The sequence below is a fragment of the Engraulis encrasicolus genome, chromosome 4, assembly GCF_034702125.1.
Source record: "Engraulis encrasicolus isolate BLACKSEA-1 chromosome 4, IST_EnEncr_1.0, whole genome shotgun sequence".
Classification (NCBI taxonomy): Eukaryota; Metazoa; Chordata; class Actinopteri; order Clupeiformes; family Engraulidae; genus Engraulis; species Engraulis encrasicolus.
In genome coordinates this window covers 2,185,001-2,198,840 of record NC_085860.1, presented here as the reverse complement: position 1 = coordinate 2,198,840, position 13,840 = coordinate 2,185,001, and the positions used below count along the sequence as shown (strand labels likewise).

Genomic DNA, 13,840 nt, shown 5'->3' with positions numbered 1-13,840 from the left:
CGCCGTTCAACCAGTGGAACACTGTTATTGTCATCAAAAAGGTTCTGTCATAGTGCCACACTACATAACACAGGGTCTTTAGTAATACACTATGGTAACTCTGGTAACGACAAAGGTATAAAGCCATGCATTAAAGGGTTTAACAGCTGACAAATGTTGAGACAGAAGATGATGAACTAAAGATTTGTATTATATGTATATGTGCATGGACCTGTCTGTCTGTCTGTCTGTCTGTCATTTTAAACTATCCTTGTATTACCACAGTTGACCAGCCACATTTGGAGGAGGAGGAGACGGACTGTGAATCTGTGTTGTCTGGATCTCCACCTACTGAGCATGGTATGTCAGGTTCAGATGTCATTCATGAAGTTGGTGTCTACTCTCTCATACTTCAGTTATTTAAAAATGGCCAATTATGCATATTTATATGTGAATGCATAGCATTTAACCAGATTACACTGCACTTTCAATTAAAAGCCTGGCACAACTTAATGAGGATATGTGTGTGCATTTATCTTTAATTTCTGTGAATACGTACATAGAAAACAAAGACCTAAACATAGAACATTTCAATACTATATATATATATATATATATATATATATATATATATATATATATATATATATATATATATATATTATACTACTACAAAATATTGTATTTGAAGTTCACTGGTGCTTTTCTTTAAAATGCAGGAAATAGCATAGAATAAATGCAACATTTTCTGTGTGGGAGGACCCCCGTATGTGTATATAATTCCATGATTCCATGGCCACCTCAGACTATATTTGTGTGTCATCTTGGCCACCCTAGTAAAAATGTCCTGGATACGCCCCTGCACACACACACACACACAAAAGTAGACACACACACATTATTGCAAGAAATGTCAATGTGTAAAAAAAATAACAACTAGATTGCATTCTCACAGAAAATGCTGGAAGCGGCCTTGCCTTTTGGGGCAGAGCTGAGCAGTTTGTTTTTAATTTAGGTATAGAGATATCAAAAATAAAACTGCTCAGCTCTGCCCCAAAAGGCAAGGCCGCTACTACTATTGAGAAAACAAAGCTGAAAGAAATGTGGGAAAAATCCATCCACCTAGTCAGAAGTTATGGGCCAAACAATTCAGCCATCTTGGATTCAGCCATCTTGAAAGTGTCGTAGCTCCGCGTTTTGGGGATATACTAAATGACATACATGCTATTTTAAGTTGGCTAAGGAACACTGCATATGATATAATTTTGAAAATCAACATGGGTCCAAGTGGGATTAGAACTCACAACCTCCATATCTCTAATCTAGCACCTTTGCCATTGATACTAAATGACATACATGCTATTTTAAGTTGGCTAAGGAACACTGCATATGATATGATTTTGAAAATCAACATGGGTCCGAGTGGGATTCGAACTCACAACCTCCATATCTCTAATCCAGCACCTTTGCCATTGATACTAAATGACATAAATGCTATTTTAAGTTGGCTAAGAAACACTGCATATGATATAATTTTGAAAATTAACATGGATCTGGGTGAGTTTTGAACTCACAACCTCCATATCTCTAATCCAGCACCTCATCCATTGAGCCAAGCAGCTGGCTGTCAGAAGTATTCCAGCAAGACAATATCACATTGCATTGAAGAGCTGTACAATAGAGTTCTAGAATTGTAGTGCAGCCCTACCTGGAAGCCGATAGTCTGTACTTTTCATCCAATGGCGATCCCTGCTCCACCTTTCAAACACCAATTAGCACGTAAGGTCTATCTTTCTACTTCCAATCGCAGGGCCAGCTCTATCTTTCGACAGCGGGCCAATCAGGCCATGGGAGCCGTCCAATCAAATTAATAAATACATGTTTTGCAAACGAATAGCTGTGCGCTTTCTATCTTTCTGCTGAGCGAGCACGCTGAACGTGACGTCACGTGATGTAAACAAGTCCACGTTGGTCGCCTCGCACTGGCAATCCCATGTCGGAGCTGTCAGAAGTTGCTAACGAGACCAGCGAACCTGAGAAAAAGGTGGGTTATGTTTATTGTCATTGAGATGGGTGGCTTAGTTTGAGTTTGAGAGTTTCTGTGAGTATTAATAAATAAAACCATTCGGTGTTATTATCGATGTTTTTCGTCAGAGGGTCAGTGTTGAAGTGTTGGCGGCAGTTTGGTCAAACGAATTTTTAGCTACTTTTTATCACCACACCTAACATAACTTAATTTCTTTTAAGATTTAAGCGGTAATATCTAATATTTCATGCTTTGTGTGATGCCGGTGATGCCGTGTTTGAGATACGTTGTCTGTCAGTGTTAGCATCCATGCTAGGTGGTGATAAGCATTACGGTAATTCCAATGTTGTTGTTCCCTTGATATGATAGTGTTTCGAATCACGTAACTTTCTCTAATGTTAAGTGAACGTGAACATCTGTCAAATAAACACGCGACAACTGGGATGTAACCCAATGTTTTCAGGGATGTGTAAACACTTTGATGCCTTGTACTACAAGTTGTAAGTAATAACTTAGCAGGAGGCCGTCAGAATTGCTTTTCACGTAATGTCTCAATGTAAAATGAACGTGTATCATCTGTAAAATAAACACGGTAATAACTACACCTGGGGTTTAGGCCAATGCTTTCAGGGATGTGGCGCTTTCATGTGATGATTTCTGTAAACGCTTTGATGCCATTTTGATGCCTTGTAGCTATTATAGCAAGGCACTGCCAGAATAGCTTAGTTCTTGCTTTCATATCTCGTAGTTGGTTTTACGAAGATGTAGCTTGGTCAGCTTTATTTTTCTATGCAGTATGGTTTTCTGTAAGCAGCAATAAGGGTGAAGTTACCTGCTTATTTGCAAAGTGTAGTATGGCATTGGACATTAAGGCCTAAATTATGCTGAGGTTATATTCAATGCATGGATATCATGTTTAATGTGAGAGTCCATGTCCTTTTAAGGCTGTTCATATTCTTAAACTCAAGTGTATGGCTCAGCTTTGCTTTTGACATTAAATATCTATGCTATACATGTATGGTTTATGTTATGTTGATTATTATATTATTGTTGTTTTGATAATTATTATTCTCTTTCATTCTTTATGTCAGCTGGAAAGTATCGTGGCGTGATGGCTAAATCTCACAAAGCCATGAGTGATGGGGAATGGCTGGCACGTCTGCAGAAGTTTGCCAGTTCAGGAGTGTGGCCGTCTGGTGAGGGCAACAGACCTGCCCCTAGACAGAAGAGGTGGCATGAACTGTACCTTAAGGTAAATGCTAAATGCAGTTTTTAAACATATAAGTTCACTTAGATGATTAATAGTTATTAAACTTCTTGTTGCCATCTATTGCTCTTCACATTTACAGATAGAAAAGTGTCCTCTTCAGTCCAGGGGTCAGGTCACTCTCTGGCTGAAGTCTCCCACCTGCTCGTGTGGATTTCACAAGGTGCCTTCGATTGCCATGCATTGTCACATTGTATAGATTTATTATGAAAGCCTTGAAATAGATTAATTCCAAAAGCGGTGCGATAGATGCTATATTAGTGCCTTTGTGTAAATTTACTCTTGGAAGGTTGTATATTATTTGTCCTATTATNCACATCTTACAGGGTCATCCACCAGCCAACCCACCCACCAGCCAGTCATACACCAGAGAGGACACTGTTACAGTCCAAGGAAGTGCAGTGGACACCAGCGCTGTGGGCACTGTTGTACGGCCAAAGATGACACTGTCGATGGTCAGCATACAATATTAATGCATTACACATCTCACTTAGAAATACAGACACACTTTTAGGTAGTAAATGATTTATAGTTTCACTGACTTCCATCCATTTCTAACTATTTTCTTTTACTTTTTGTTAACAGTTTGAAAAGTCGAGGTTTGGAGGCTCTCACGTTGCGTCAGCCAAACCTAATGTAAACGTGCAACGCAAACCCACTCAGGTGAAATGATATTACTCAATTTCAATTAACCTGTTAAGACATGCCGTTATGTATTTGGTGTTACCAGAATGGCAATGCCCAAATCTTAGTGCATTTCTACAGGCCCTGTGTTATGCCCTAGAATTGTGGTACTAGCTACGGTACTTAACTTTTCGAAGACTATTACAGCATGCCACTGGAGGTACGGCGTGCATTACTGAAGGCTCTGTGTTATGTCATAGCATTGTAGTACCATGGTACTTAACTTTTCAGACACTATTACAGCAGGCCACTGGAGGTACGGCGTGCATTAATTGGCTACCTTTCTTGACTTGTAAGTTGAAAACTCACTACTTCATAGCAATGAAATGTTAAATACCCCTGAATATATTTCACAGGCTCCTCCTAGTCCATCTCCATCTAAATCCACATCGGCAGCCGTCAACCCTCAACCCTCTCCAGCTCTCCGGCCCATCATCCAACCCTCCTCTTCCTTCTTACTTCCACCAGCAACAGAAACCTCAGTAAGATACAATCAACACTTGCAAAGCTGAGTTTGTCTGTGCACTGTTGTGTTTTCCTATGTCAGTGTTGTGTAAACATGTTGTGTTTTAACCTAGTCTGCAGGCCCTGATCTGCCCTTGCTCTGGCCGCAGTCGATGCCGAAGGAGGACCATAAGTGGGTGGCTGAAGTCCTGTTTCGAGTAAATGCGAAGGGGAAGATGGAGTTAAAGGACAACCTTCAGCTGTGGTACAACCCCCCACCTCCAAATCTCCTGTACCATCAGGCTCCCACTCCAGACAAGTTTTTTTCCCACCGTCTGCTGGTCTGGATGCCTTATAGGCTGTGGCGTGTGAGTCTTAAGTGCACCAATTCGGAATGCGTCGGGCATCAACTGACAAGTGGTGGATTGCATAGGAGGGTCCGGCAGGTGCTGGACATTGACAGCTACTACAACCTAGTCACAGAGACCCTCATTTGCACCAAGTGCAGGTCCAGCTACCTGTCCTGGGGAGACGCCGTGCTGCAGCAGCTAGACCTGGCCCATCGCTCTGAGTTTAGGGTCATCCTGACACAAAAGTAATTATTACTTTTTACTTTTATGTTAACTTTGATAATATTATTCATACAAAATGGCAACTTGATTATAATGCTTTTATTTATCTTTTTTTCTCATCAGACATGCCATTGATATACGTGCCATCCGTTTTTTGCGTGAGAGAACAATGGGCAATGGACCGGTACGCCTGGTCGGGCAGTTGAAGGAGAACCACAGCGAGCAGTGGTTGCAGCGGGTCAATCGCTACACCGCAGAGTGTATGGGGTTTCGCAACAACAACCTCGGCCTCCAACAGATGTCCTTTCAGAGACCTCCAGACCCTGTGGAACTGCCAAGCTACAAGTGGCTCCTCACTGTTTACAGCAAGGACATTCTACACAGGCTGGATGACATCAAGGCAGCCATCACTTCAACTTATGGGTCTATCTTAAAAATGGACTCGACTAAAAAAGTAAGAGCTGTTTCAATAATAGCACTCTAATTTAGAATGTATCTTTTTTTTCACTACCCCATCATCATTTTGTATAACCTTAAAGGACCAGTTTGGTCAATTTCAACATGCAGTTGTAATGCTCACACTACCCTGGACTTGTCAGTATCTGAAGTTTTTTTTTCCCTACTTCAGCCTTTTCCGAGATCTTGGTCATTGTAATGGAGGCAGCTCTTTGTTTACATTTCGTAAAAACATGTTTATTTATTCCCAAAACATCTGAAAGGTTATACAACATCAGCTAACAACTAGCAAACAGCGGTACCTTATGGGAAAATATTTGGAGTAGGCCTATGTTAATTTTTAAAAAATGTAAACAAACGCTGCCCCCTTTAGAATAGCTCATATCTCGGAAAGGGCTTAGCCGAAAAATGTGGCATCACCGGGTACTGACAAGTCAAGGGTAGGGTGAGCAATACTACAGCCTATTGAAATTGACTGAACTGGTCCTTTAATGATGACTGCATGTGTTTTATTTTGTGTTTCCGTTTGATTTGTTTCCTTCAGATCACGAAAAAATTGAGTGGGCCTGCGAAGGGGACGGCACAGTGGATGACGTCTGTGGGCAACGAATTCGGCCAGGTACTCATCAGCGTCCTGACTACAGATGAGGGTAATGGGCTTGACGCGATGACAGCGGGGTTGGTTGAGCGATACAGAAGGGCAGGCGTTTCTCTCCACCAACTGTGCTCTATGTGGACTGCCACTGCTGCAAGGAGGCGGGAGACACTAAGCTGAAGCAGCGGTTTGGTGGCTGGCCAGGTATCATCATCCGCCTTGACATCTGGCATTTCATGCGACGCCTGGCTGGAGGGGTCACAACAGATGCCCATCAGCTTTACCCCATCTTTATGGCAAGGCTGTCAGCATGCATTTTTGAATGGGACGCTGAGGACCTTGCTCTCCTGCGAAGGGCCAAGAGGGAGCAGCTGACCAAAGAAGGCCTGCCCACGGCTTCTCTGACAGATGTGATAGTGGACAACTGCATCACCAAGGCAGAGCTGGCACTTCACTGTAGGAGACGGACGCGCGGCACGGACAACACCATCCGCCTCCTGGGGAAGCTGATAGAGGAGCTCAGCGGGCCGAAAGGGAGAGATGCAATGGGAGTAGGTTTGTTTGAGCCGGTACGAATACAGCACTTGTGGAATATCCAGAAGCGCCACGTGGGATGCATCCAGGACCTTCCAGATGTGCCACTCTACACTCAAACGGGAACTCTCAACAAGGGTGGAGTGGCCTTGAAAACGTACAGATGTGCCAGAGGTTCGACATCCTTGGAGTCCTTCCACTGCCACCTTGCCAGGTTTATTCCAGGTTCGCCATTACATAATATGACACCCTGTCACTAATGCTTATGTTATTGTACAGCACTGTTATGTTTGTCGGTGTCATAAATTAATGTGCTGGCTTCTTTCTGTTTTCACAGGGAACAGCGCCAACAGCCTCAATTTCCAGATTTATCTTCTGGAAGGCCTGTTCCGTTGGAATAAAGACCGCGCTGCAGCTGCACTTGCTGTTGGGGACGACTCACGCTTGCGGACCTACTCTGGGGAGCTGGTGTATGCTGTCAACACCAACTACACAGCATTATTTGGCGTACCATTGATCCCTGGCTTCTCTCCACCTGCAGCATACACAGGTAAATCATATAATAAGATATTGTTTTGTTAATTATTTATTGCACAGTGCAGACAGAGTGCTAAGGTGAATTGTATTTTCATTGTTGTGGCACTTGTACTTGTACTAGTATGCACATGACCTGAACTGATCTGACGTGAAAAAATTGAGAAATAAATACATATCATGGAAAAAACACGGTAACACTTTACTTTACGGATCGCTAATAAGGTGGTAATTTCGTGTTAATTTCATAGTTATTTCATTGTTTTTTCAGGGTAATAACTGTTTGTTTTTAGTAACAACAGCAAAATAACCATACAGTTTTCCAGTGCATTGTGTGTGTGTGTGTCTGTGTGTGTGTGTGTGTGTGTGTGTGTGTGTGTGTGTGTGTGTGTGTGTGTGTGTGTGTGTGTCAACAAAGTGTCACCGTGCTGCGAGTCATCAGGGTGTCACCACAATGCACTGGAAACTGTATGGTTATTTTGCTGTTGTTACTAAAAACAAACAGTTATTACCCTGAAATAACTATGAAATTAACATGAAATTACCACCTTATTAGTGATCCGTAAAGTAAAGTGTTACCAAAAACACTTTATTTAAGTTCACAAAAAGAGAAATTGAAGAGTTGTTCTCCGATATAGCCACACAGGACAATCACCTTGTGTGTGTGTGTGTTTGTGTTTGTGTGTGTGTGTGTGTGTGTGTGTGTGTGTGTGTGTGTGTGTGTGTGTGTGTGTGTGTGTGTGTAATGATGTGTGTAATGTCTCGTGTATTCTGTATTTAAGTATGTATGGTACTGGACATCTTAATTTCCCCTCAGGATTAACACATAACACTCTACTGTCTCTACTGTACCTCCCAGAGAACACATTGATTTCCCTTAATTTTTCTCTTGATATGTTTGCCCAGGTGAGCTGATTGGAGTCCAGTACTTGTTGAGGCAGAGTCGACAGCCCCTGGAGGACATGACACCTGGGTCACCAAGGACCTCAGAATTGCTGGAGGACATCTCTGTAGAACAAGAAGTGGAAGAAGACGAAGGCTTCATTGATACTTTAGGAGAGGAGGCCATTGTGGATGTTCTAGTGGCACCAGATGCTGAGCTTCCTGTCATCCATCGACCCACTCCCCAGGATCCACGTGCCCAGCTGCCTACCGTCCAGGTGCCAACCCCTCCTCAGCTGTCTACCGTCCAGCTGCCAACCCCTCCACAGCTGCCTACCGTCCAGCTGCCAACCCCTCCTCAGCTGCCTGCCGTCCAGCTGCCAACCCCTCCTCAGCTGCCAACCCCTCCTCAGCTGCCTGCCGTCCAGGTGCCTCCTCAGCTGCCTACCGTCCAGGTGCCTCCTCAGCTGCCTACCGTCCAGCTGCCTCCTCAGCTGCCTACCGTCCAGCTGCCTCCTCAGCTGCCAACCCCTCCTCAGCTGTCTACCGTCCAGGTGCCTCCTCAGCTGCCTGCTGTCCAGGTGCCTCCTCAGCTGCCTACCGTCCAGCTGCCTCCTCAGCTGCTCTCTCTGCCTGCTGTCAAGGGTCCACCCTCTCTGCTGCTGCCCTCCACCACTCAGGGTCCATCTCTGCTGCCCACCACCACTCAGGGTCCATCACTGCTGCCCACCACCACTCAGGGTCCATCTCTGCTGCCCTCCACCACTCAGGGTCCATCTCTGCTGCCCACCACCACTCAGGGTCCATCACTGCTGCCCACCACCACTCAGGGTCCATCTCTGCTGCCCTCCACCACTCAGGGTCCATCTCTGCTGCCCACCACCACTCAGGGTCCATCTCTGCTGCCCTCCACCACTCAGGGTCCATCTCTGCTGCCCACCACCACTCAGGGTCCATTTCTGCTGCCCGCTGCCCCGACTCCTCCTGCTCCTCCGGTGCGAGCAAGTGGACATGGCATTCCTGGACTGGCTAGAGCTGATGAGTTGGCAGAGTACCTGGTTGAGTTGAGGAGCCAGACCAGCCTGGTACTCAGTCCACAGCAGGAGGACACAATTGTTGGCTTGTGGCAGAACCTGGACCCATATGATAAAGAGAAGTTGGTATATGCTGCTCGGCACCAGGACAGGCTTCTCACGGGGAAGTTTAGGTCCCCAAAAAAGAGGGCTGACTTTACCCCTGGTGTCGACAGCACAAAGAGGTGTGTCCTGGGCTCCACTGGCTCCCCAGCACAGTGGCCTGACTGCTGCCGTCTTATTGAGCTGATATTCATTAGGCTCTGCAACATTTACCGTACCCCAAAAAAGCAAGGCACAGCCTCATTATCCAGATGGGACTGCATTTTGAGGGACTACCGGAAGATCAGGCAGCTTATCCTGATGAATTCAGCAAACCACGGCAAAATGCGGCAAACCACCCTGCAGCTGGTAGTGGTTAATCAGACAACACTGATTAGCTGGCACAATGACCGTTTGAAGAAGCAAGAGGTTAGTGTGCTCCTTCAAGGACTGGACCTCCCTGTGGCTCGGCCAGTGTCCTCAGACCCATTGCCTCCAGCACAACTGCAGCCTGCTTCACCACCACGGCACAGCCACCCATTACACACATACAACATGCCACCCAACACAGCTGGTCAGGTGAAGACCAAGTTGAGAAAAATTCTACCATCTGCCTCAGCTTCATCTGCTGCCGTGCCTCCAGCCCCAGCCTCCATCAGTCACTCAGCCCCTCGACACATTCTGCCCAAGCCATCTGCAGACTCTCAATTTATCACACCTCGCCCTGTGTCATGTCCTGTGTCTCCTGCATGCACCTTCTCCACCGGCAGAAAAGCGGAAGTACACCCGCACAGTAACATCAAATGCTTGCCGAAAATGTGGACAGTCCCGCAAAGGAGATACTGGACACAGCCAGTACAAAGGCAAAATTTATTGCCCAAATACGGAGAAAATGTCAAAGGAGGAGTGGCTGCAAAAAAGGAGGCGCATGTAGGGTGTGTTTGTGTAGCTCACTGATTCTTGAGAAAGTGGCTAAAACAGGTTGTAATGTTGACAGATTTTTTTTTTTTCAGAAATCAGGCTTTTCTCTGATCACACCTTGTTTTTTGTCAACACCGTCAGACACAATTAAAGTAATTAAAATTGTATTGATTTGGTTGCATTGATTTGGTTGCATATGTATCTGGAGTTTTTAAGTGATAATGTGTATTTTTTGGTTCACACATATGCCTTTAAATGTTGAAAATTCACTTTTGTTCTATTGTAAAACTGTTTCATGTGTTCTAATTTTAAAATATGTACCGTCATACGATGCTTACTTAAAGCCTAAATAGAACAAACAATTTTTTGTAATTTCACAAATATTCCTGTAGGCTTAAATTGGCTATTACTTTGATAATTCAACAACTCCTAAGGAAAATGTTGTAAGCACATTCATTTAAAATGTACAAAACTCCTTCTTACGGTGGTGACTTAAGAACTGACAGTGGTGACAGTAATCTGAGAGTGGTGAAAGTGGCCTAATTTGTACCTGCATTTACCAAAATAAATAGCCCTCTCAAGTCAATGGCATCTTGCATAAACACTTTATGTTTGTGTGTGCACAGTATGTTTGTACATGTGTTTTTTCTTCATTAGTTAGATTCTCTCGGAAGTAGGCCACTGATTCTTGAAAATGTGCCAAAAACGGCTTTTAAGTTGTTCAAATCCAAAATATAGAGGTGTATTATCATATATGTAGGTCTTGGCTGTGCAGTGAATGTATTACCCAAGCTCCCCATGTTTAACATTTTTCATAAAATGGGCTCTTTCTTGTTTTGTCAACAGCGACAGACAGAATTAGAAGTAAAAACATATGTTTACTGTATTAAAGTGAATTACTTTAACAATTCAACATGACTGTAGATACTTATTGTATGCATATTCCTAAAACATGTCAAAAACATGTAAAACATGTGTTTTTTGGTGAACTCCATCAGATGCCACCACCATCAGGTTTTCTGACAATAAAAAAAACCTCCAAATGCACCTCAGTGGTGGCTAGAGTATCATTTTGGTCAAAATATACCATGTATCCATTTGTTTTATCATAACAAGGAAAAAAAAACACAATATATTTGATTTTCCGTTGCTTCGAGCGGGATTCGATACGGAGACTTGGTGAACTTCTTCCCTTCTTCTCCCCCTTTCTCCCCCTTTTTTCCCCCTTCTTCCCCTTGTTATACGGACAAATGTTCCCCAGCTTTGGCGCAGGGACGGACTGGACAGTCTGGCATTTGGGCACATGCCAGAAGGGCCGCGGCCTTTTAGATAACCTTCGCGGCCCTTCCAATGCTCGTTGCGGCCCCATAATCATACATCTGGGATCTATGAAGCAAATATCACGCTGCCTGCGTTCAAAGTTCTAATCAAACAGCGTTCTTTTGACATCGTTTCGCTATTTATACCACTGACACTGCCATACATTACACACGGACGGTGGCATATTGATGGGTGGGTCTCATTATGTTTCATGTTGTATTTTTCCTGAATATATATTCCAATGATGTAAAAGTGTTCAAAATAATACAAAAAAACTATAGCCTACCTATTTATATTTTGCTTTTGTTTGAGACAACTGTAGTAAAGCATTGCTTTGTGGGATTTTTTATTTTATTTAGTTTGGTTCCCCGCCATAAGAAAAAGAACGTAGGCCTAAAGATTCATCAACATTCTGAAGCTTGTTGTAGAGAAAAACTGACGGTAGATGTCGCGACGCGAATGGACAATTATAGCTATTAAGAAAAATTAATGAAGGTCCAGGAAGAGGAGGAATTAAACGAAAGAAGGGGGAGCGGCAATGGAAATTGATAGCACATTTGACTTGACTTGTGGAGGTGTTTGGTGGTCACTACGCGGTGAGATGCTGCCATCTTGTGGTCTTTTCAGGTATTTTCTTAATCAGTTCAGTCCTCCGTTTCCCTAGTGACTGACGATAAACTTCCTGTGAGCATTGCGGTGTGTGGCGGACAAGAAGTGTCCCATAAATTCAAGGTTGTTGTCACTGAAAACACGGTGTTCTGTTCGAATCTATGTCTTAGTATCTATTATGCCAGCTTCTTGGCTTGCTTGGAAGAAGACCATGAAGAAGTGTGTTGTTTTGTCTCTGCAATCGCCAAGAAATCACAAGGCCATTCACACATGGTCTCTCGCCCACACAAATATGGATATTAGAAGATGTGTTGCACCGCCCGACGCTACGAATAAGACCAGGTAGGGCTGAAGGATTTCCATTAATAAACATTGTTTGTGTCCGCCGTGACACTTTTTTTATTTCACGTAAGGTCGCGTTTCTACTGTCATAAGCCAGTCCGTGGCTAGTCTCGCTACTAGCCAAGGTGATGTGATCTGTAAACCTTTTTAGCTTGTGGTAATCTGGGGGCTGTTATAGTTTTTCTTATTCGTACTGTAAGCTTATTCTTAACTTCATGACTTGGTAATGGGCTCTCGAATTGGTGGCTTGTCTTGCTGAAATACATTTTAGTAGCCATATCGATGTAGCCTACGGTATGTTGTTTTGCGTTCAGCTCTGGACTGGTTAGCATAGAAGTTGGACTGACTCCCACTCATAGTCTTGTCATCATATAGCTGGGCCACTGTCCAGCGTTAAGAAGGGGCTTTTGCGTAAAGAAGCGGTGCGAGAGCAAAGCGGACATCAAAAGTGGTTGGTTCATTGATTTTATAGTGTGTGTGTGTAGGCACGTTGATGCTTGCCTGGTGCCTGTTGTTTAAAGGTCGGTTTCTGAAACTTCAGTGTTTACTAGGCCTACTATTTTATTAATAGTCACAATTTCTCTCTGTGTGGGGCGGGCCAACGAGTGCAGAGTGCGCTTGTTATAACGCACCGTTTTTGATGTGTAGGATGCACCATGCACCTAGTTCTAGTAGGAGGATGCACCTTGTGTTTACCAATGTGTTTTCATGTGGTGCGCGGTCACCAAGTTGTTGCAACTTCCGCGAAGTGGTGTGTGTGTGTGTATCTCTCTCTCTATCTCTCTGTGTCTGTGTGCGCGTGGGGGGGGGGGGGGGGGGGGGGGGGGGGGGGGGGGGGTGTGGGGGGGGGGGAGAGGGGGGGGGCGCGGAGGGGGGGGGGCGGGGGGGGGTGGGGTGGGGGGGGGGGGCGCTACTGGGGGGTCTTGGGGCCGCGGGGCCGCGTTGTGGGGCAAAATGCCAGGGCCGTTTCTCTATCCCAGTCCGTCACTGGTGCAGCCGCTTGCTCGTTAAGAATAGAATGTTGAGAGAAAGTGACAGTTGAGATGGAACCCTTTATTGGCAGCACCTGTTCTGATTGTCTGTATGGCAGTTAGTATTGTGCTCTAAGGCAGAGGGCAGAATCAAAACAGTTTCTAGTTGTTAGATCACTGTTGTGGAAAAAAAACTAAAAAGAATTGGCACATGTCCTGCTCACAGATTGGAGTTATACATGTGATCTTTCTAACAGTCCTTGAATGAAGTTTATAGGTTAAACGGTTCAGTCACAAATGGACCTCTTGTGGAAGATGTGCTGAACTCTTCAGGAAGGCTCAGCACTTTTTACACACCTGCCATTTAAAAAATAATGGGAGTTGGGACATGATCTTTTCACCGTTTGGAGTCATCTCATAGAGCGTCAACGCGTCAACTAAACTTCTAGGTGCAAGTGTTGATGTTTTATGAACAGAAAAGCCTCCTACACTCTGATCTGTAGAGTAGACGGAACTCTGTCTCTGAAGGCTCTACCATTGTTTTCTATGGGGACCCAAACTTGCACAAAATCAACGAAAACAAAAGAAC

General features: G+C 44.3%; 2 protein-coding genes across 2 annotated transcripts; both read left to right on the top strand.

Moving 5' to 3' along the window:
* Window positions 1-1,935: 1,935 nt before the first annotated feature.
* On the top strand, window positions 1,936-6,203 carry LOC134447040 (uncharacterized). The gene is made up of 9 exons (XM_063196325.1): window positions 1,936-2,023; window positions 3,097-3,257; window positions 3,355-3,435; window positions 3,599-3,727; window positions 3,858-3,935; window positions 4,313-4,438; window positions 4,535-4,995; window positions 5,096-5,426; window positions 5,973-6,203. Exons 2-9 carry the CDS (start codon window positions 3,117-3,119, stop codon window positions 6,201-6,203), a joined length of 1,578 nt encoding a protein of 525 aa, XP_063052395.1. The 5' UTR covers window positions 1,936-2,023; window positions 3,097-3,116.
* Window positions 6,204-6,316: 113 nt separating this feature from the next.
* LOC134447039 (uncharacterized) lies at window positions 6,317-12,946 on the top strand. Its single transcript, XM_063196324.1, has 6 exons — window positions 6,317-6,782; window positions 6,895-7,107; window positions 7,998-8,251; window positions 8,369-8,554; window positions 8,879-9,868; window positions 12,929-12,946. Exons 1-6 carry the CDS (start codon window positions 6,317-6,319, stop codon window positions 12,944-12,946), a joined length of 2,127 nt encoding a protein of 708 aa, XP_063052394.1.
* The last annotated feature ends 894 nt before the right edge of the window (window positions 12,947-13,840 follow it).

Excerpts from the sequence above, each read along its gene's own strand:
- LOC134447040 (XM_063196325.1), top strand. The coding sequence starts at position 3,117 with ATGGCTAAATCTCACAAAGCCATGAGTGATGGGGAATGGCTGGCACGT. Across the intron at positions 4,996-5,095 it reads AGGGTCATCCTGACACAAAA|ACATGCCATTGATATACGTG; the intron begins GTAATTATTACT and ends TTTTCTCATCAG. Across the intron at positions 5,427-5,972 it reads AAATGGACTCGACTAAAAAA|ATCACGAAAAAATTGAGTGG; the intron begins GTAAGAGCTGTT and ends TGTTTCCTTCAG.
- LOC134447039 (XM_063196324.1), top strand. The coding sequence starts at position 6,317 with ATGGCAAGGCTGTCAGCATGCATTTTTGAATGGGACGCTGAGGACCTT. Across the intron at positions 7,108-7,997 it reads TCCACCTGCAGCATACACAG|GTGAGCTGATTGGAGTCCAG; the intron begins GTAAATCATATA and ends ATGTTTGCCCAG. Across the intron at positions 8,252-8,368 it reads CCCAGCTGCCTACCGTCCAG|CTGCCAACCCCTCCTCAGCT; the intron begins GTGCCAACCCCT and ends ACCCCTCCTCAG.